This window comes from Drosophila gunungcola, assembly GCF_025200985.1.
Source record: "Drosophila gunungcola strain Sukarami chromosome 2R unlocalized genomic scaffold, Dgunungcola_SK_2 000013F, whole genome shotgun sequence".
Taxonomy (NCBI): domain Eukaryota; kingdom Metazoa; phylum Arthropoda; class Insecta; order Diptera; family Drosophilidae; genus Drosophila; species Drosophila gunungcola.
The window spans coordinates 821,205-839,570 of NW_026453171.1; the positions used below are offsets into that span (position 1 = coordinate 821,205).

At 44.3% G+C, this 18,366-nt stretch overlaps 8 protein-coding genes across 17 annotated transcripts in view; 3 read left to right on the forward strand and 5 right to left on the reverse strand.

Moving 5' to 3' along the window:
- Positions 1 to 2,065, forward strand: part of LOC128256124 (GTP-binding protein RAD) — a 26,898-nt gene extending 24,833 nt beyond the window's left edge. The window contains exons 9-10 of one of the 3 annotated variants that reach the window (XM_052986238.1): positions 49 to 153; positions 868 to 2,065. In XM_052986238.1, the coding sequence (XP_052842198.1) occupies positions 49 to 153; positions 868 to 1,014 (252 nt within the window). In that variant the 3' untranslated portion in view covers positions 1,015 to 2,065. The other 2 variants (XM_052986240.1, XM_052986239.1) reach the window with 2 other exon arrangements.
- LOC128256129 (uncharacterized) lies at positions 2,044 to 3,195 on the reverse strand. The gene is made up of 2 exons (XM_052986246.1): positions 2,591 to 3,195; positions 2,044 to 2,522 (listed from the first exon to the last, which is right to left on the reverse strand). Exons 1-2 carry the CDS (start codon positions 2,603 to 2,605, stop codon positions 2,193 to 2,195), a joined length of 345 nt encoding a protein of 114 aa, XP_052842206.1. The 5' UTR covers positions 2,606 to 3,195; the 3' UTR covers positions 2,044 to 2,192.
- A 309-nt stretch (positions 3,196 to 3,504) lies between these two features.
- Positions 3,505 to 7,113, forward strand: LOC128256121 (glucose-6-phosphate exchanger SLC37A2). Of its 7 annotated transcripts, XM_052986230.1 has the most exons (9): positions 3,609 to 3,625; positions 3,690 to 3,800; positions 4,250 to 4,444; positions 4,767 to 4,918; positions 4,976 to 5,544; positions 5,639 to 5,674; positions 5,796 to 6,006; positions 6,072 to 6,220; positions 6,279 to 7,113. In XM_052986230.1, the coding sequence occupies exons 3-9, from the start codon at positions 4,311 to 4,313 to the stop codon at positions 6,648 to 6,650; spliced, it is 1,623 nt and encodes a 540-aa protein (XP_052842190.1). In that variant the 5' UTR covers positions 3,609 to 3,625; positions 3,690 to 3,800; positions 4,250 to 4,310; the 3' UTR covers positions 6,651 to 7,113. The 7 variants fall into 7 exon arrangements, with proteins under 7 accessions (XP_052842188.1, XP_052842195.1, XP_052842190.1 ...); XM_052986228.1 differs by lacking the exon at positions 3,690 to 3,800 and having other exon boundaries at positions 3,505 to 3,625; XM_052986234.1 differs by having other exon boundaries at positions 3,623 to 3,734.
- LOC128256117 (probable multidrug resistance-associated protein lethal(2)03659) lies at positions 7,110 to 12,962 on the reverse strand. The gene is made up of 6 exons (XM_052986217.1): positions 12,321 to 12,962; positions 11,271 to 11,501; positions 8,752 to 10,981; positions 8,532 to 8,682; positions 7,520 to 8,468; positions 7,110 to 7,461 (listed from the first exon to the last, which is right to left on the reverse strand). Exons 1-6 carry the CDS (start codon positions 12,401 to 12,403, stop codon positions 7,158 to 7,160), a joined length of 3,948 nt encoding a protein of 1,315 aa, XP_052842177.1. The 5' UTR covers positions 12,404 to 12,962; the 3' UTR covers positions 7,110 to 7,157.
- Positions 12,963 to 13,069: 107 nt separating this feature from the next.
- LOC128256128 (ceramide-1-phosphate transfer protein) lies at positions 13,070 to 14,158 on the reverse strand. Its single transcript, XM_052986244.1, has 3 exons — positions 13,919 to 14,158; positions 13,639 to 13,856; positions 13,070 to 13,578 (listed from the first exon to the last, which is right to left on the reverse strand). The coding sequence occupies exons 1-3, from the start codon at positions 14,074 to 14,076 to the stop codon at positions 13,283 to 13,285; spliced, it is 672 nt and encodes a 223-aa protein (XP_052842204.1). The 5' UTR covers positions 14,077 to 14,158; the 3' UTR covers positions 13,070 to 13,282.
- A 463-nt stretch (positions 14,159 to 14,621) lies between these two features.
- On the reverse strand, positions 14,622 to 16,008 carry LOC128256258 (SAGA-associated factor 29). The gene is made up of 4 exons (XM_052986540.1): positions 15,852 to 16,008; positions 15,554 to 15,782; positions 15,344 to 15,501; positions 14,622 to 15,202 (listed from the first exon to the last, which is right to left on the reverse strand). The coding sequence occupies exons 1-4, from the start codon at positions 15,888 to 15,890 to the stop codon at positions 14,759 to 14,761; spliced, it is 870 nt and encodes a 289-aa protein (XP_052842500.1). The 5' UTR covers positions 15,891 to 16,008; the 3' UTR covers positions 14,622 to 14,758.
- Positions 16,009 to 16,332: 324 nt separating this feature from the next.
- LOC128256259 (60S ribosomal protein L29) lies at positions 16,333 to 17,009 on the forward strand. 2 transcript variants are annotated; one of them, XM_052986541.1, is made up of 4 exons: positions 16,333 to 16,428; positions 16,491 to 16,515; positions 16,657 to 16,764; positions 16,831 to 17,009. In XM_052986541.1, exons 3-4 carry the CDS (start codon positions 16,663 to 16,665, stop codon positions 16,957 to 16,959), a joined length of 231 nt encoding a protein of 76 aa, XP_052842501.1. In that variant the 5' UTR covers positions 16,333 to 16,428; positions 16,491 to 16,515; positions 16,657 to 16,662; the 3' UTR covers positions 16,960 to 17,009. The 2 variants fall into 2 exon arrangements, with proteins under 2 accessions (XP_052842501.1, XP_052842502.1); XM_052986542.1 differs by having other exon boundaries at positions 16,411 to 16,428; positions 16,491 to 16,519; positions 16,663 to 16,764.
- LOC128256257 (queuosine salvage protein) lies at positions 16,997 to 18,351 on the reverse strand. The gene is given in 3 exon segments (XM_052986538.1): positions 16,997 to 17,405; positions 17,408 to 17,821; positions 17,886 to 18,351. Coding segments are annotated over 3 exon segments (1,032 nt in total). The 5' UTR covers positions 18,145 to 18,351; the 3' UTR covers positions 16,997 to 17,046.
- Positions 18,352 to 18,366: the final 15 nt, after the last annotated feature.

An 18,366-nucleotide genomic window follows, 5' to 3' on the forward strand; every position in this document is an offset into this window, starting at 1 on the left:
TCTTTGTTTTTGGTGTTTTGTAATCAATGTCCATCGATCGATTCGCAGCTTAATCCGAAAAAATCAAAAGATAAAAGCAAAATTAGAGAAAACACAAACGTAGAGACTGTAGAAACTGATAGTTGTCTGACTGATCTAAAAGCCAGCGAAGGGGTAAGTAAAGCTGAACGTACCCCCGACCAAAAACCCACTTCAAACTTTAAACTACCTCCCATGCGGACAGAACTTAATCGATGTTTGATGTGTTTTTCCAAGCACGTACCCGATTCCAAGTAAAGCATGCTTAAGTTATAGGTGATTTTAAAGTCTAAATCCCTTCTTTAGGTGTCTAAAAGTATGCAAAGATATATTTTACACTCTTATGTATGCTAAACGTCGAAAAACAAAAATGTACTGCCTACTTTTAGGCACTTTGAATGTAAAAAAAACCCTATTATCGATGCTGTAACTCCATGTTTATGTGTGCCTAGACTGCATACATTATATATAAGGCTCCCATCTCGCCCCCAGATCTCTTGCCAAGCCAACTTAGCGAACAAGGAAAATGTGTCAAGTGTCCAAAAGTGCAGAAACTATTCCGAGTATACTGCCAAAAGTGTTTTGTTTGTTTGTTGTTTAGTATCCTGTGCCCACTCCCAGAATCCGCACAAAAGACATGAAAAATGCTAACTTCAATTGGCGCCCGAAATGGAAAAACTGTATTGCAGGGCCATAAACATCCACTTGAATAGAGAGCCAAATGTAAATAAACCGAAGTCTGTCTCCCCCCTCCCCTCCTTTAATGCATTTTGCCCACGAACTTAAGCCGTTTTCAGTGAAAAGAGTAAATTTGATTTATCTGATATATAATATATGACTGGCTTTCAGGGACCGAGGGATGCCAATTCGCCGGCGCACTGGTACAAAAGCCGCAGCGTGATGCTGGCCAGCATGAAGGCCCGCCAGATGCTCACCTGGATCCTGGGCAAGGAGGACTCCAAGTTCAAGCACTGCGAGAATCTGCAGGTGCTCTAAAGGAACACGGAACGAACAAAACAACAAAATTGTCTATATACTTATGTAGGGGTTAAGTGTGTCGATATGTGAATATATGTGTATAACCGGCAGGCAGAAAGCTTTATCTCTAAGTGCTACCAGATGGGCTCATCTAATATGTAAACAGGTTTCGACGGTTCGAAGCTCTCCAATCCCCCTGTAAACAGCCATTTGCAAACTTACATACATACATGTACGGGCAACCAGCTATTTGTAATGTCTAACTTAAGCCTGATAATCAAAAATTAAATCAAATTTAATGTAAAACATAGGGACATAATAACGCTAGAAGCGACTATGTGTACGAGCAACTTAATGGAACCAAGCGATAGGAGCAAAACCAAAACTAACTAAACTAAACTAAACTAAACAGAGAACAACACTACTTATGTACTTAACTAGCAACTCTAGTAACTTATCTAAGTCAAGAGTAAGTAGGGTGAATATTTTTCATAAGCTGGCTAGCGGCTTAACTATTTACAAGCAGAGAAGGTGGGCAAAATGTTCCCATCAAACAGAATATATGTAATCCATGGCGAACGATTTTCGTATAAGATTTATATGGTATATGTGTGTATCGGATTGCAACAATTTGTTATTTTAATTTCCTGCAGCTTAGGGGAGTCTTACAGGGTTTAAACGAGAGTTAGTTAGCTGCCTAGTCAGAAACAAAAGAAATAGTGCAACCCTCGATGAGTGTCCATCATGCTATATATATTGTAGAATTAGAAATCAATATTCTTTGTGTCTTCCTTAGTCAAATATGCGTGTGTGTGTGTCGGTGTGTTTATATTAGGGATCCTTCCAAAATAGTGCAATGCAAGGAATTCACGTGTCATCCACAAAGCCTTCATGTAAATGTGCTCAATGTGGAAGCATGAAAAAATAAAAACTACAATAATATCCTTAACTCTAATGAGAACTATATAGATTGGTGTGTACATATGCTTAATCACGTGTGGATATTTGCAAAGCGCATAGGTTCTACAACAATAAATTAATAAAATATTTAAATGTTTAACAATTTAAATTAGTTTTCTTTTATTTCTTAAGAAGCTAGGTTTGTATAAAAAAATATCAATGGCATGTGATCAGTTTTTGTGAAATGTGGCGAGATGGGTAAGCTTAAATCTATGTTATTGATCATTTTCCAGCAGTTAGCCAAATTGCTGCTGGGAGTTGGGATTCTTCACCTTCACCACCTGCGATCGATATCGGAACAGAGGTCGGAATACATTGATCTCTGCCAGCTCCATGTCATCGGCTGACTCCTCATAGGCCAGCTCCTCCAATGCTCTCCTCAGTCTGCTTAAAGTTCGTTCATATCTGTACAGGTTTTCGATGGTTTCACTGGATGTTAGGGCTTGATTTTCCGCATCCGTGGCAGAACTCAGTCTTTGGATGTGTTCTGCCGAAGAAATTCGCTCCTGAGGATAACCAAATACCTGCGCTAAAAACGCCAAGCAGGCGATCAGTTGAAAGATGATCTATTTTGTAAAAAAATAAATATTTCTATTAGATGAATTAAACTTTTCAAGTTATTAATTTTAATTACCGGTTGAAAGTTCATTTTTGTTATCAAAAGTGTACTTGGTTTTAGCTGGACTGCAAGTTGTCAATTGTGGCTTCACTTGGCTGGTTCCCGCAATTTATACAATTGGCAAAATGTTTTTGCTCGCCGTGATTAGCACCTCCAATTGTTCTTGTTTCTCGCCTTGATTTTCACACTGCAGGCGGAGGAAATTAGCGTATGGGTGCTGAAAAGCAGAGCATTTTCCGCTCTCAGTCGAATCTGATTGAAAAGCCAGGTCATGTGCACATGGGCGGTTGAGTTGTGTTTCCTGAGCTGGTGGTCTGTTGTCAACAGACTGAAACTAAAAAGTATGACTAACTCTTATTTGTTCATTCGGTCGCGTGTCGAAAGAAATAATTAGCCAGTGATCTCAGGAATTGTAGTTTCTGGGATTAAGTGTCAACTTCTAATTGTGTGTGTAAATCTAAAGGCAAGTGATGAATCTCAAATATTACCTAAATATATGGCGTATCAAAAAAGTAAATGCTATCACATTTTTGATCTTATAAAACAGGAAATTAATGTTGTTGTTGGTTTGCATGTGTTCCTTTTTATTAAAATTTTATGAAAAAGCATAAAACTGCCTTTTGCGAAACCATTATAAAACACAAATTTGAAGAGCTTACTTAAGTTAGGCAAAGTTGGCGGGATAAGATTTAAACTCACACTGCACAATGATATTAATAAATTGACTTGGAAATTTAAAAAAAAAAAATCTTTATATAATACCTAAATTGTATTTATTTTTTAATGTAAGCTTCATATAAATGAAAGGGAAAAACACTTAATTTCAAATTGTTATCGAACAGCAAGTGCAATAGTTTTTAAAATAAAAGAACACTGAAAATATAAAACGGAAATCTGGTATTTAAAAATATTTATATGTACAATGCAGCGAAGGTCACACTGGCAGCTGTTATCGATAGTCGCAAAAAGCAATCGATGTTTCTCCATCTCTATTTTGTTATTTTTCGGACGGAGTAATGTTTACTGCAGCTGTTTAGTGTGTGTTTAACGGTAATAATAAAGGTTATCTGCTGCTTTTTAATGTCGCATTGTTGAATCAACAGCATTGTGTTAGTTTTCGCCCGATTTCCCGTTCTTTGGGGGCGACCACAAACAAAAGGTTAAATATCCGGCACTAGTCGACGCTGGAACACTCTGTAAATTCATAAGGACAAGTGATTGAAAAGTAAATAAACACAGTTGGATATGTTCTGTATCAGTAGTAGTTTGTGATTCGTTATAAAAAATGGAACAGTCGGCACTGTTTGAGATAAATAAGTTGCGATGCCTTATCTCGACCTTAGAGCGAAAACCCACGCTATCAAAGTTGGAAAATTTTCGCCAACGCAGCAGAATAGAAGTGAAGCGAGCGGAAACGCATTTCAATTTACGACTGCGATACGGAGCGTCATTGTTTGAGCGAAACGAATTCGACGACGCAAACAAGAAAACTGCAGATACATATGGTGATAAGGTCGGATATTGTATCCGCACACACTCGATTCGATTCCACGGCCCCGCCAGAAACCGCGACCCACTCCACTCTACCTGCAGTTCGAACAATGTATCTCGAACTGAGTCACCGTCACCCCAGAACCAAATCACTCACCTACCTGTTGATCGCTGTGCTTTCAGGTAGCTGACTTCTTCGCAACCGGAACGGGAACGCAGTCACCTGGGCGAGCACCACTTGTCGATGAGAGCTCCACTGGGACTGGCCAGAACGCGAAAGATGAGCAACAACTACAACGACGTGCCCTTCGGCATCCGGGCGGTGCAGCGGCTGTCGCGACACTGCTGCACCCGCTTCCACGCCCGCAGAGATCTGCTGTGAGTATACCTCCTGAATACATTCCCTACATTGAAGGCCCATTAGCATCCTCTATCAATAATCTCTAAATGAATGTATGTTTTTTAATACTTATAAGTTTAAAAATATTAATTGAATTTTTTATTTATTTTTATTTAATAAAATATACTGCTTTCCAATTATTAACTATTCAGGATATCTATAACTATATTGTGTAACAACTTGTTTTTTGGGCTCTGTTTTAAATGTTTAAATGTTGTTATAAATTTGTTTATCGTGAAAGTTCCTTAAAGTGGGTTTTTGAAGATTTACGTTAACTTATGCTCTCTGATTCTCTTGCAGCTACAAGATGTCTGTGTTTGTGCTAACTTTCCTAGCTTACGCCTGCTACCACATGTGCCGCAAACCCATATCCGTGGTAAAGTCCGTGCTCCAAGGAAATTGTTCCACTGCCCTGGCGGCAACGAGTCACGAATGTGGCTATGCGCCCTTTGGTAAGTTTATCCTTCAGCTTTAGTAAAGCTTTTATACCAAGTGTACCTGTTTCACAGATGTTCCCGATGCCACCACACTCTTTGGCATGCTGGACTCGGCCTTCCTTTTTTCCTATGCCATTGCCATGTTCGCTTCTGGTTTTGTGGCGGAACGCGTTTCCCTGCGCTACTTTCTATCCATGGGCATGATCCTCACCGGAGTGTTCACCTATATGTTTGGCATTGCCCGCACCTCCAACATCCACAGCTTGTGGTACTTTGTGCTCGTACAGATACTGGCTGGCATCTTCCAGACGACCGGATGGCCAGGCGTCGTGACGCTCGTGGGTCGCTGGTTCGGAAAGTCCAAGCGCGGCCTGATCTTTGGCATCTGGAACAGTCATACGTCCATCGGAAATATTCTGGGTACGCTGATAGCGGCGCACTATGTGGAAAGCGATTGGGCGCTGTCGTTTGTGGTGCCCGGCATCATCATTGGAGCCGTGGGCTTTTTGCTCTTCCTTTTCCTGGTGGACCAGCCGGAGATAGTGGGATGTTACCCAGAAACCGGTCAGCAGGAGCGTCGCGTGGCCAACGAGTCGGATGAGGAGCAGGACGACGAGGAGCAGTTGCGCCACAACGATGCCGTAAGTATCAGTTGAAGTTTTTGATTGATGTTCCGCATGCGGCGTATTATGTTGCAACTATATAATTTCTAAAACGTACATTGCTCGGCCGTAGTGTGTGGTCAGTTTGGGGTACGACTCTTCGGAAACCGTAAGTGCACGACAGTCTGTTTGCTCTTCACGTTGTGTTGGCCACTCCGCTTGTGTACATTTCGCGCTTTTGCCCAGGTCCCGACTTACAACGAAAGACTTATTTTATTTCACTATTGTAGGAAATCAACTATAGATCGGCGCCCACCGAGCGTACTCCAATCCTCACGCGTTCCCAGCCACCGCCACAGCCCAGGCGCCGCGGACGCCCCATCAGCCTGATCGATGCTTTGTACATACCCGGAGTGGTAGAGTTCTCCCTCTGTTTGTTCTTCACCAAGCTGGTCAGCTACACCTTCATGTACTGGCTGCCCCTCTATATTCAGAAATCCAGTTAGTATACACAAATACTTAATTAAATGTGGATAGATTTCAATAATTAATATCTTCTTATGCAGGCACATTGGGCCCAGAACTGTCCGCTGATCTGTCTACGCTTTTCGATGTGGGTGGCATTTTGGGAGCCATAGCTGCGGGCTATCTATCGGATGTGAGCGGAATGTCGGCCACCGTCTGTACAGGCATGTTGTTCATTGCCTCGCCCATTGTAAGTACCCTAAATGTAGCACACAATTATTACATACTACAATTATTATTTTGCTCAGCTGCTGATGTATCAACAATATGGTGCCTTGTCAATGACTATCAGCATAGTGCTCCTGATTGTGGTCGGCATCTTTGTGAACGGTCCTTATGCTCTGATCACAACGTCGGTAAGTGCGGAGCTGGGTCAGCACAGTTCTCTGGAGGGCAATGCCAATGCACTGTCCACCGTGACGGCCATTATCGATGGTACTGGGTCGATTGGAGCGGCAGTGGGACCACTGCTGGCCGGACTCATCTCCACTGCCGGATGGCAGTATGTCTTCCACATGCTCATCGCAGCCGACATCATTGCTATGGTGTTGCTGGGGCGACTGGTCTTTAAGGAGTTTGCCGCACTGCGTCGGTCATCGCATCGGATTCGGATCGAATAGCAGGAAGAAGCGGCTATAGTCGCCGAGTCGGATGTGGTTTGACCGTATTATATATTCTTTGCGTTTTAGCGTTCTGTGTACATAGCATAGCACTTGTATAGCATATACATATAAAGAGCGTTATGTTTCCGTTCGAGAGCATATCAGAGAGTCTTTCTGATCCTAGTTTTATCCCATACATGTCAATACCTAATGTTATTTTAAATGGAATGTTTACCATCATCCTAGGCTATCCATCAAGTTTACAGTTTTGATATATTACCTACATACATACATACATATATATACATATATTTTGTAATCTTGTGTGTGCGCGCGTGTGTGTCAGAGTCTCCTCGTTTTAAGTGCCGAACTACCATTAGTACTAGCATAATTCTACTGCTATGTAAATACACTTTATCGTACACTTTTCGTACCAATAAAACCGAATTTGACTGTCCTTCGAGGCAGTACAACTTCTAAACGCTGCAGCTTGGATTAGATCCTATATCCCGGCGCGATTCCTGCTCAATCTTCCAGTTGTTCTTCTGGTATTGTAAGGGAGTCCCTCTGGTTGCGACGCCTGTAACTATCTGCTGCAATCTTCTTGAGAAACTTCACTGTGGCGGCATCATTTTGATTGACCAGCTTAAGTAGAGCTCCATCCTTGCGTTGCAGCAGCTTGTGCGGTGCTCCAAATTCCACAATCCTGCCGGCATCCATCACCAGGACACTGTCGTTGTCCATCACAGTATGCAATCTGTGTGCTATTGTAAGAACCGTGCACTCAGCGAACTTGGTCTGAATGGTTTCCTGGATCAGGATGTCGGTTCTAGACGATAAATACGTAGTAAGAAACATATATCTAAACCACTTGTTAATAGACTTACTCAGTATCCACATTTGCAGTTGCTTCATCCATAACGAGAACTCGATTCTGCCGCAGAACAGCCCTGGCCAGGCACACCAGTTGCCTCTGACCCATGCTGAAGTTGGATCCACCGTCCTTCAGGTGACAAGAGAGACCTCCCTCCAGAGAGGCCACATGTTTCTTCAGTTTCACATCCTCCAGAGCACTCCACAGCGACTCATCGCTCTTCTCGCCGAAGGGATCCAGGTTAAAGCGCAGGGTTCCAGAAAACAGTACTGGATCCTGGGGTATAATTGAGATTCGACTGCGCAGATCGTGGAGACCCAGTTGGCCAATATCAAGACCATCGATCTCAATGGTTCCCTCATTGAGTCCCAGTCGAAACAGCGCCTGAATAATGGACGACTTTCCCGCACCCGTGCGACCAACAATGCCAATTTTCTCCATGGGCTGGGACTCAAAGTTCAGACCCTTTAGGATGACCTCATCTCCCGGGGCATATCGCATGCGGAGATCGCACAACCGGAGGTGACCAGCCTTTGGCCATTCAGCGGCAAGATTCACACCACTCGGACTCTCCAGCGGTGGCTCCGATGGAGTCTGCGCGTACTCCAGCACTCGTTCCACGCTGGTCATGTTGTTCTCCATTTCGGCAGTCTGCCGCATTCCCCACTGACACATGATCACCAAGGTCATGGATTGTGTGATGGCCAAGCCCACGTCGCCGCTGTAGAAGCTCTGATTGATAACCAGGAAACTGAAGGTCACGGCCAGAATGTACACCACACAAATCAGGTCCGTCCAGAAGGAAAACGCCCGATTGGCGCTAACGTAGAGAAACAGAGCGGAGGAGTTTGTGTTCTGGTGGCCGTGGAAGGTATGCTCCAGCTGCGGCATGGCGTCCATGGATCTAATGGTGGAGTGGCCATGGAAGGTCTGGTTTGTGTGCGAGTAAATTGGACTGCGGGCTGTTCACAAAGTAGTGTAAAAGTATAAGTAAAGGTTGATGATTAAACACAATTTATACCCACTTAAGCTCTCAATCCTCTTAAGACTCCGACTGGCGCCTATATAAAGGGCACGGCACAGGTACAGGAGTAGCACCATGATGGCCGCTGGGATCAGAAGCCAATAGTTGGCAATAGCCACAATGACCAGCACAGCCACCACATCAACCAGAAACTATCAGATCATTCGAAGGAAAATCTCATGGTAAAGATGAATTTAAAGAACATTTTTATAAAGACAAACCTGAAGAGAATCCATCATGGCCTGCGGCAAGTTCACATCCACGTTCTGGATGTCACTGGAAAAACGGTTGAGCACTCTTCCCGAAGGATTCGCATTGAAGAAGTACATCCAGGCGCGGATTACACCATGGTAAAGCTGATCGTGCAGCGTCAATGAGATGCGCAGGCACATGAAAAAGAAGCCAAAGGTGCGCAGCAGGAACAGGGCCAGTGTGAGCAAAAGGAGCACCGTGTACCAGGTGACCATCTTGGTCCGGGTGGCCTCGTAGTCATCGGCCGAATCGTAGCCGCGGTCCTCCTCCCAGGTGGCCCACCGGGAGATGAAGATGTCCATGAGTGCCTGGCATCCGCGGGCAAGGACAAACATGGAGAGTACCAGGCAGACCAAGAACGGGGTACCCAGAGCTCGAAAGTAAGCCTTATAGGTGTCATAGCTCACAGCTCCCTGAAGTTGCTGCTCAGCATGGCCATGCTCCTCTGGATCAGCGTTTGGATGCTCCATCTCGCCCTTGCTGAGCTTGGATGTCCTGTCCACCTGGCTGAGCACTCGCTTCACCTGCTGCTTGTCCGCCTCAATGGCCTCCAGATCCAGAGCAGCATGACGGGTGATCACATCCTTCAGTTGCTCATAGCTACCCTGCTGGGTGAGTTCTCCGCCTTCCAGGAGCAGCAGGTGATCCACGGTCTTGAGCAGCTGGACATGGTGGGTGACCAGAATGCGCATTTTCCCGGCCAACAGGCGATGGAAGCACTTGTCCATCAGCAGTTTGCCCACTTGGGCATCGACGGCGGCCAAGGGATCGTCGAATAGGTATATGTCCGCCTGGCGGTACACAGCTCTGGCCAGAGCAATCCTGGCCTTTTGGCCGCCACTCAGACTGATTCCTCGCTCACCCACAACCGTGGCATCGCCCCGAGGCAGCAGTTCCAGATCTCTGTCCAACTGGCAGGCATGGACCACTGCCCGATATCGCTGCTCCTCGTACTGCTCTACGAACAGGATATTCTCCCTAATGCTGCCCTGGAAAACCCATGGTTGCTGGGCGGCATAGCTAATCCTGCCATGGATCTCCACACGTCCCTGCATTAGCTCAATCTCGCCAAGAATAGCATGGAGTAGGGTGCTCTTGCCAGAGCCCACGTTACCCACAATGCCCACAAATTGTTGGGCGTTGATGTGGAAGGAGATACCCTCGATGTGTGGCTTCCTGGGATGCTTCATGCTCGACTTGTCCCAACTGGCGCTCACTTTCCGGAAACTCAGGCACTTCGACTCGCTCTTCACGCAATGCAGACGGCCACTCTGCGCCGGCTTCGGTTTCTCCGCATCCAACACCAGTCCGGGGTTGTCCCGGCAGCAGGACTCCTCTTCAGGCTTTTCCGCCTGTAGGAGGAACTCCACCACACGGCGGGCACTCACCAAAGTCTGGGCCCAAGTGGTAATGGCCATGGGCCAGTAGTGCAGCAGGGAATCGTTCAGTAGGCCATAGTAGGAGGACAGGATAAACACCTTCTTGGCGGTCACAAGGTCGCCCACATAGACATAGGCTATTAGGCTGAGGAAGAGCGATATCTTTGAGATCATGTTGGTGCACTGCAAGGCGGCGTAGATGCTCATGGATCCCCGGATGGCCTTCACCTCCGACTGCCGCACTGCGGCGATCAGTCGTCCGAAGGACTTCTCCCACGCATACATCTTGATCACCTGGATGGCGCTGATGATCTCATTCATCAGTTTGACCCGCTCATCCCGGTACTTTGCGGATTGGGATCCGAAGTGCGCAGCACCTTTGGCCGCCCAAGCCTGGAGTGGTATCAACATCACGATGAAGGCGATCCCAATCAGAGATGTCCAGCCCACCTGGCGGTACATCAAGTAGCCAAAGATGCAGGCCTCCACAGGTCCCTTCCACAAGTCGTGGAAAAAGTAGAAAGTCAAATCGAACTGGGACAGATCGATGGACATCACCGAAATGGCCAAGGCTCCGAGTCCTTCGCCACTGCTCGCCGAGGCCCGAAGACATTTCCGGTAGACCAGGCCGGCACAGGCTAGCCTCACCCTCGTTCCCACCGCAAAGACATGGAACATGAAGGGATGGAACACCAAGGAGGTGACCAGGGAGCACAAGACAATGCCCATGGCATACAGGTAGGCACTCTCCTTGGTCACTGTCGTCTGTCCATATGCAAAGTACGATATCAGTCCACCGAGCAGCAACGGCTGAAAGGAGCTGCGATAAAAGCGAACTCATCATCATCAATCATACATGTATGTATATTCAGGAAAATCTTGTTATATCAATGTGATTCATTATTTTGAAAGCAACAAAATCATATTTTTAGTATTCCAAAAATGATAAGATAAGATCAGGTGCGAAAATACATCATGTATATTGAGATCATGATTCATCTGTTTTAAGTTTAGGTTGTTCAGATGTTTTGTTAGTTCCTCTAATCAGATAAATAAAGATATAATTTTGGAACAATTAATTTGTTCAATTAAAACCCTCTATTACTTACTGGATAGCCATTTCCAACAAAGAGTACAACACACAAACGGGAACAAACTGCCAGCCGTAAACACGGAAGATCAGACGCATCAGACTGGGATTCTTGCTCCTGGACTCCTTCTCCCAGTGGGGCTGAAGATTCCTGGTCAGGGATTCACTGTCGAATCCTGGCAGGTGCTCGTACAACTTACTGGCATCCAACTCCTCACGTCGGCCCTTGCGGAAAACACTGTGCATCCATCTAAAGAAGGAAAATTGATAAGTAGTTTAGTATCTTATCAATATATCCCCGCCATGGGTGTCTAGAGTTTGACAGACACTGATCCCAAGCATTACTACGTGACTCCCAATGGTCATTCAAAATTGCGAAATAAAATAGTTCAAGATACTGAATCTTGGCAAAGTTGGCCCAAACATATATGTATGTAACGTATATTATTATTTCAGTCAGAAATAAACGCAATACCATATAATACCATACCATATCAAGTAAAGATATTTCTGATAAGGAGCATCCCCCCTACACGGTTTAGTCTGTATGTCCGTGTTTTCTTCGTTCTACAAAAACCGGGAAGATTGGACGACTATGTCTTTTACCTCGCACCGAGAACCGGAAAAATATTGGAAAAAATTATAGCTTTATTGTGTTTAAGGATAAACTCACACACTCAAAAAAAACTTAAGTTAAGTTAAAAGTTAAAAAATCGGGTTATAATACACAAATACTTCGAATTGAAATAGAAAAGAAAAAGGGTTCCTCAGTAACCATCTTTATGTTTTTTATATTTTGAACAATGGAATACATTAAATAGATCACGACGGAATCCATTAGATAAGATATTCCGTGGCAGACTCCTGGGCACTTCATAAATCTGAGTAATTTCGTTTATATGACTCTCGATATGGTTTATAAGCACTCCCGAGCACCAATTATCACTATGACCTACTATCGCGTGTAGTAAACTATTCACTGATTGACCATGGCCATGGATTTACTAAACGTGATCCGTTTTTCGCAACAGAATTTCACTTTTCACCCATAAGAAAAACGACGTCTTACAGGAACAGCCACTTGGAGATAAAATTGGCCTTGATAAATGGATTAGGTTCGCGCTTAAGATTCGTCTGCTTGGAAGCATCCATGTCTCCATATGAATTGTTCGCGGCGCTCGACGGATTCAAAATGAGCCAAAACGGCTGGGTAAAGGCGCTTTTAATGATTTTAACGCTCCCAGGCGAAGCGGTGACGTCGGTTGATTGTTTGTCCGGAGAACCACCATCTTCTACGCTTTTGCACTTGGCCCAACGCCAGTCTGTCCGGCGATAAAGTGGTCAAATTAACACCATTCTTACCTGTTTCTAGCTTTTTGATAGTGATACGTAGTGATAAAGACTTAGACCCAATCAATAGCGCAAGTAGTATGCAATTCAAATGGCGGCCAGTGCTGCAATTCGCGCACTAAAATTAGATCGTTGAACCTGAGAACGGCCATATATCATGACCGAATTCTGGGGATATACGGGAGTTTAGCGCCTTTGTTTTGGACCATAAGATGATAGCCCATCTAGATAGCCCGAGGTTTTGGTATCCGAAGTTGGCTTTTTATGAGGCAGCGCAAATTAAGTTAAGATACCCAGAGCGTTCTTCAGCAGTTTATCTAATCAAGCCCACTTATTATGCTATTATATTTGGGACAGGACAGACATGAGAAACTATGTTTGTCCGGGTTGTCCAAGTTCAATACACCCAGATAAGGCAAGTTGTTCATTCATGACTAAAGCTTTTATGGCGTTAATATACGATGAGCGTTTGCAGGCAATTTAAAATGCTATATTAAAACTTACAGGATTTTGGGAAACAAATACTTGCAGTTGCACTCAACACAGACAATTTCAGCTACATAAACTAGGTTGGGATAGTCCACTAGATCCGATACAATAATTCATAACAGATTTATGATTTACCATTGACTTTTGCACACTTTATCAGATCTCTGGAGTACCCCGGATACTTGGTAGATTCTAAGGCAGGCTGTGAAGGTCGTGGAGAGTGTAGAGCTGTTCCGTCCGGTCGTAGTTGGTTCGCATGTGCTCCAGCATGGTCGGCAGGTTCTCCTTGGCCACCTCGACGTCGGGGCATACCCTTTTTAGCAGGTCACCTCTCGTGGGCATGGCATACATGGCCAGGCGAGCTCCTTTCCGGATGAGGAACGAGTGATGTTTGCCTAGGGTGTCATCGTAGGCCCCTTTGCATACGTCCACGGTCTTCTGGTCGTCGGGTATCGCTTGGATCCGATTGAGAAACTCGTAGACGAAGTCTAGATAAGACAGACACAATCAATTAGCCAATGTGGCAGTTGGAGACCCAAACCACTCACCCAACCCGCGGTGAAGTCGTAGCAGAGTGCGACTACCGGACACGTATCCTTTCTGGTTGAGCAGCTGGGCCTCCTTCTCGTACTCCAACATGGTCCTGAAGGAGTTGAAGTGTTCCAGCTCCTCCGTATCCTTGGCCCTCAGGGCGTACAGTATATCTATTTTGCTGCGCACATCGCTGCTGACAAAGCTAAAGACACTGCCCATCAGCTGGAAGAATCTGAGAAGGAGACATTACCATGTAGAGCTCTATTTCCCACAGAGATTATTGAGTATCATTACTTCATTATTTCCTCGTAGGCTGCCAAGTAGGCGTCCATTTGGACGTCATCCTCCTCCAGGAGACTGCTCTCAAAGAGCGTGGACACTCTCAGGATGTCGAAGCAGTTCACATTTTCCACGGTGCCATTATTTTGCGTCGCTAAGCCTGTCTCACTCATATTATTTAGCTGCCCTTCTTCTTTGTTGTGCTACGAACTTACTTTAAACTTTTTTAGCTTGGGAAACTAAAGTGACCGTGTTTGTAAAATATACTAAAAAATATGCCCAGTATATACCTCTCTAAAAATACTTACTTTTATCGAAAACACAAACCATGGTAGTCTACTGTGAATAGTAATTTTTTTAATTTCATTGTGTCTACATTTTTTTTTAACACAATTACCCTTATAGGGAACATTCCCAAGGCAGTTTTAAATAGCACAAACACAAACAAATTTCCAATATATTTTTGTGTTAATTTGTTGTAACGAATTTCCCTTAGAACGTTTACTTCCGTTTTCTTAAAATAAATCTGTTTTAAGCAGGGACATATTTTCCTTATAATTTTTTCGGATTATTATTTAATTTATTTATTTATTATTTTTAAAATTATGCCTATTTTGTTATCAATGATACCTAAGAATAACAGCACTCCAATTATAGAAAAGCTAAGCATTTAATTTTTTATAAATCTGTATATAATTCTATACTTCATTTAAAACTCAATCTTTAATTTTTACCACCATTGTTAGTAGTTTTTATTTGTAAAAGACTTTTAATAATATGATGGTATTTTACATAAGCTGTGGTTTATCTGTACAGTCCTATATTCCTAATGCTAAAAGTAAAAAACATGGTTGTCTAAGCCGATGAGAGATTTCCGCTGCCACTGCCGGCGCCCTTTTTCGTGGGGCGATATGCAATCACATAGCGCTGAGCCACCGGCAGCGGTTCTGCGTACCCATTTAAGTACGAGGAGTCCTCGAAGAGCACCTCGTAGTCCTCGGTGGCGGTCTGCGGCAGGCGATGGACGATGGCCTTGTAGAAGCAGGTGGTCTGCGGATATAGCGCCATTACCACCGTGTCTTTTGGGAACAGGGCGTGGCCGTCGGTCTCGGGGTTCGCACGCATTAAGGGCAGTGGAATGACCTTTCGCTTGCTCAGCACATGGCGGTCCTTCTGCTCCTCGTCAATGTCGATTACATCGTATTTGTTCTGGCGATGGAGGAACTGAACCACCTCCGCCAGGATCCAGTTCTCCTCCTCGTCGATTCCCTTGGCTAAGGCTGCCACGTTGTCGCCAACCTTGAAGGAATTTAAAGTTGATAGTTTGTTAGGTTCATTTCCGAAATTTTTTTTTTAGTTTGTCAGAGCGGATTTACAATTTTGGGAGAATCTTCTACGCTTAAATAAAATATTTATAGTTTTAAAAAGTTTTAATCCCACCTTGGCCACATAGTTTCCCTCGGCGGGAATGGCTCCACACAAAGCCGGAGCACGTTCTCCGAGTTTGCCAACAAAAAGGGGCAGCGTTTGTGCCGATAGCTGCACCATTTTCATGAGGGCTCCTCGTCGAATAGCCTCCTTGTTTCCAGCATTGCGAGCTGTGAAAAAAGTAAGGATAAATCCTGCCAATAAACCCCATCGAACACCCACCTTGTATCCGACGCTCATTTCGAATGCTTCGAATCTCGTGGATTTTGGCCAGGGCGGCGCGAATTGTGGCCTCCTCCTGCGAAGCCTCCATTAAGCTGGCTTTGAGCAGGGGTTTTACCTTCTGATTGGTGGCATGGAGCGATCGCACCAGGCTGGAAATAGAGTTCTCCGCCCGGCGACGCTCTTCGTCTACAATATGAATATGTTGTTGAATGTCCTTCAGGCGATCCTGCAAAAACATTCATTAAACACTCTTTAAATACATTTAAATACATTGCAGTCAATCAATGTTCATTACCTGAATCTGTTGAGCAGCACTCTCTGCAGTTAGTGGCATCGTGTTTAAATTAAATGTTTTTTAAATTGCTACGTATTTTACCAATTTGTTTATTTTTGTAAGGAAAACAAAACAAATCAAGCCCACAACGCGTTAGTGTATTGCGCTCGTGCAATAGGCAAAAACTATCGTTGGATGCTAAACATTTAATACTAGATTTTATAAGTTGGATAAGGATTTTTAACAGAATTAGTTTAATATATAAATTAATTTTTTTTATGTAACTATAGTAAATACTCAGTAGCTTACAATGGAGAAGTCTCTGACTTAAATCTTAATAGTCAGAAGTTTGGAACGGAGAGTTTAGCTTCTTTGAATTTCCATGATTTATTATGCAAAGCCTTTGTGGTATTTTACATTGAGGCGGTTAGTACATATTTTGAATTTAAAAACATTTTTTACAGTAGTGATGGAACATATTGCACCTAGCAGCACGGAGATAACAGCACGATAACTTCACGTGGCTGGCATTATTTAGGTTCTTTTATTTGCGCAGTGACAGCCACACTAATTTGCCCTTCTTTTCCATTGCGTTTCCGTAAGTGTGCTCCGCGTTTTTTTTCTACTTCAAGTTTTTACTCATAAAATCTCTATTTGCAGCTAGGAATTCCAGTGTGCGAAAAACGTAGGTGACAGTAACGCATTTGGTGTGATGAAAAATCCCCAAAGGATGCATTTTTTCGAGGATTACCAATGGCGGTTCCTAACACAAGCTATTTTCTGTTTTCATGTGCGTCCATGGCGGAACTTTGGATTTTCGGAATAGTTTAAGATGGCCAAGTCCAAGAACCACACAAATCACAACCAGAACAAAAAGGCCCATCGCAATGGCATCAAGCGCCCAATGCGCAAACGCCACGAGTCCACTCTGGGTGTAAGTATTCGGAAATAGGAACTACCTCCCAAAGGTTATATTTAAATGGTTTTAATCACCCGACAGATGGATGTGAAGTTCCTGATTAACCAGCGTTACGCCCGCAAGGGAAACCTTTCCCGCGAGGAATCCGTGAAGCGATACAACGAGCGCATCGCTGCCCAGAAGGGCAAGGCCAAGCCCGTCACGTTGTAGATTGCCCCCGATTTTGGATCATTAAAGGATAAAGCAATTTAACAAACTCATCCGTCGTCTTTATTTATTTTAGTATTCTTCCCCTGCCTAGTAGTATATGCTCAGCACCTTGTGGAAGGGAATGTGCTCCAAATCGTCATTATGCTGGCGCCGGTAGTCCCACAGATACTGATCGATCACAATAGAGTTAACATTATCCAGCGAGATCTCGGGGTGTTGCTCCTGGAGTATCTTCACCACAGCATCCCTGACCTGTTCAATGATGTATATCGATGCACCGCGTATCTCCACCTCCCGGGGATCGCCGTTCTCCAAGAGGGTATCGGATTTTAGGAACTCCATTAGCTCGTTGGTGTACTCCAGACTGCCAAAGTGGACCAGCACCTGGGGAATGCGGTAGTCGGCAAACATCGTTATCTGTTCGATATCCTTGAAGTAGCCAAGTCTTGGCCTCTGTAGCAGGACCATACATCGCCCACCAGGATCTGTGCTCGCTTCAGGATGGAAACGCGCTTCCCAGCGAATTCCGCCTCATCCCGAAAGCAGGCAAACTCCTCCACAATGAGTTCCAGCAGTCGTACCGCTGATTTATCGGCTGCCTTGATCAGGTTCTCAAAACTGCCATTATACTTCTCGATTAAAACTTTTCCCACTTCATGAAGCGCCTCTAAGCGCTTTTGGATCAGCGGAATCTTGGTCTCCCCGTCGTCAGAACGGAAAATGTTCTCCAGGGTTTCTAGATCAATCTTAGAGTAGAATTTGGGATTGATCACATCCACACCTTCTTTGATTGCTCTCTTAACAGCTGCACATAGAGCAAAGTAGCCGGTATAACCTTCGACCTTGTATTTGGTGTAGTTATCTGTGGAGGATTGCTCTTAAAGATAAGAGATGTTGCTCAATTCTATAATTAGGTATTTACTCACTGGGTGTCCAAAAGCAAAAGTTAAGGGTGTCTAGCACAAACACCCAATCAGCTGCTCCCGAATTATCCTCCTGATTAGAGTTCGGGTTAGGATGCAGTTCGTGCTGCGAAAAGTTTTCCACAGAAATGCGCCTTTCTTTTAGACCATTTACGATTTCCTGGGTTAGTTTTTCAATACCAGCTGGAAGAACACGCACATGCTGGGCATGCTTAACAATATGTTCGCCAGATTCCCGGGGATTTAGTTTGCTGACAGACATTTTAACAAATCTTTTTTTTAAGTTTTCCAATAGAAGCGTTGTGAAATTAGGCGGTAGAAAAGGCGATTGCTTAATTTAGGACATTTTTGCCTGGCGACAGTCTGGCATCGTCACCAGGGCTGACGAGGCACAAGACAGTTTCGGCTGGGTGGCAACCCTGAAAAGACACATGAAGGAGATGCGAATTTCGCTCGTCGCTCGCAAAATAAAATACGCAGATAA

What these genes read in the sequence shown, in the direction of transcription:
- LOC128256117 (XM_052986217.1), bottom strand. Translation starts at nt 12,403, where the DNA reads ATGGATGCTTCCAAGCAGACGAATCTTAAGCGCGAACCTAATCCATTT. An exon ending in CCATGATGGATTCTCTTCAG is followed by an intron (nt 8,683 to 8,751) that starts GTTTGTCTTTAT and finishes ATGATCTGATAG; the next exon opens with TTTCTGGTTGATGTGGTGGC. An exon ending in ACTGCAAATGTGGATACTGA is followed by an intron (nt 7,462 to 7,519) that starts GTAAGTCTATTA and finishes TTTATCGTCTAG; the next exon opens with AACCGACATCCTGATCCAGG.
- LOC128256258 (XM_052986540.1), bottom strand. Translation starts at nt 15,890, where the DNA reads ATGCCACTAACTGCAGAGAGTGCTGCTCAACAGATTCAG. An exon ending in AAATGAGCGTCGGATACAAG is followed by an intron (nt 15,502 to 15,553) that starts GTGGGTGTTCGA and finishes CTTTTTTCACAG; the next exon opens with CTCGCAATGCTGGAAACAAG. An exon ending in AGGGAAACTATGTGGCCAAG is followed by an intron (nt 15,203 to 15,343) that starts GTGGGATTAAAA and finishes AATTCCTTCAAG; the next exon opens with GTTGGCGACAACGTGGCAGC.
- LOC128256259 (XM_052986541.1), top strand. Translation starts at nt 16,663, where the DNA reads ATGGCCAAGTCCAAGAACCACACAAATCACAACCAGAACAAAAAGGCC. An exon ending in GCCACGAGTCCACTCTGGGT is followed by an intron (nt 16,765 to 16,830) that starts GTAAGTATTCGG and finishes ATCACCCGACAG; the next exon opens with ATGGATGTGAAGTTCCTGAT.
- LOC128256128 (XM_052986244.1), bottom strand. Translation starts at nt 14,076, where the DNA reads ATGAGTGAGACAGGCTTAGCGACGCAAAATAATGGCACCGTGGAAAAT. An exon ending in GCCTACGAGGAAATAATGAA is followed by an intron (nt 13,857 to 13,918) that starts GTAATGATACTC and finishes TCTCCTTCTCAG; the next exon opens with ATTCTTCCAGCTGATGGGCA. An exon ending in ACGACTTCACCGCGGGTTGG is followed by an intron (nt 13,579 to 13,638) that starts GTGAGTGGTTTG and finishes TGTCTTATCTAG; the next exon opens with ACTTCGTCTACGAGTTTCTC.
- LOC128256121 (XM_052986228.1), top strand. Translation starts at nt 4,311, where the DNA reads ATGAGAGCTCCACTGGGACTGGCCAGAACGCGAAAGATGAGCAACAAC. An exon ending in AGTTGCGCCACAACGATGCC is followed by an intron (nt 5,545 to 5,638) that starts GTAAGTATCAGT and finishes GCTCGGCCGTAG; the next exon opens with TGTGTGGTCAGTTTGGGGTA. An exon ending in GGTACGACTCTTCGGAAACC is followed by an intron (nt 5,675 to 5,795) that starts GTAAGTGCACGA and finishes TCACTATTGTAG; the next exon opens with GAAATCAACTATAGATCGGC.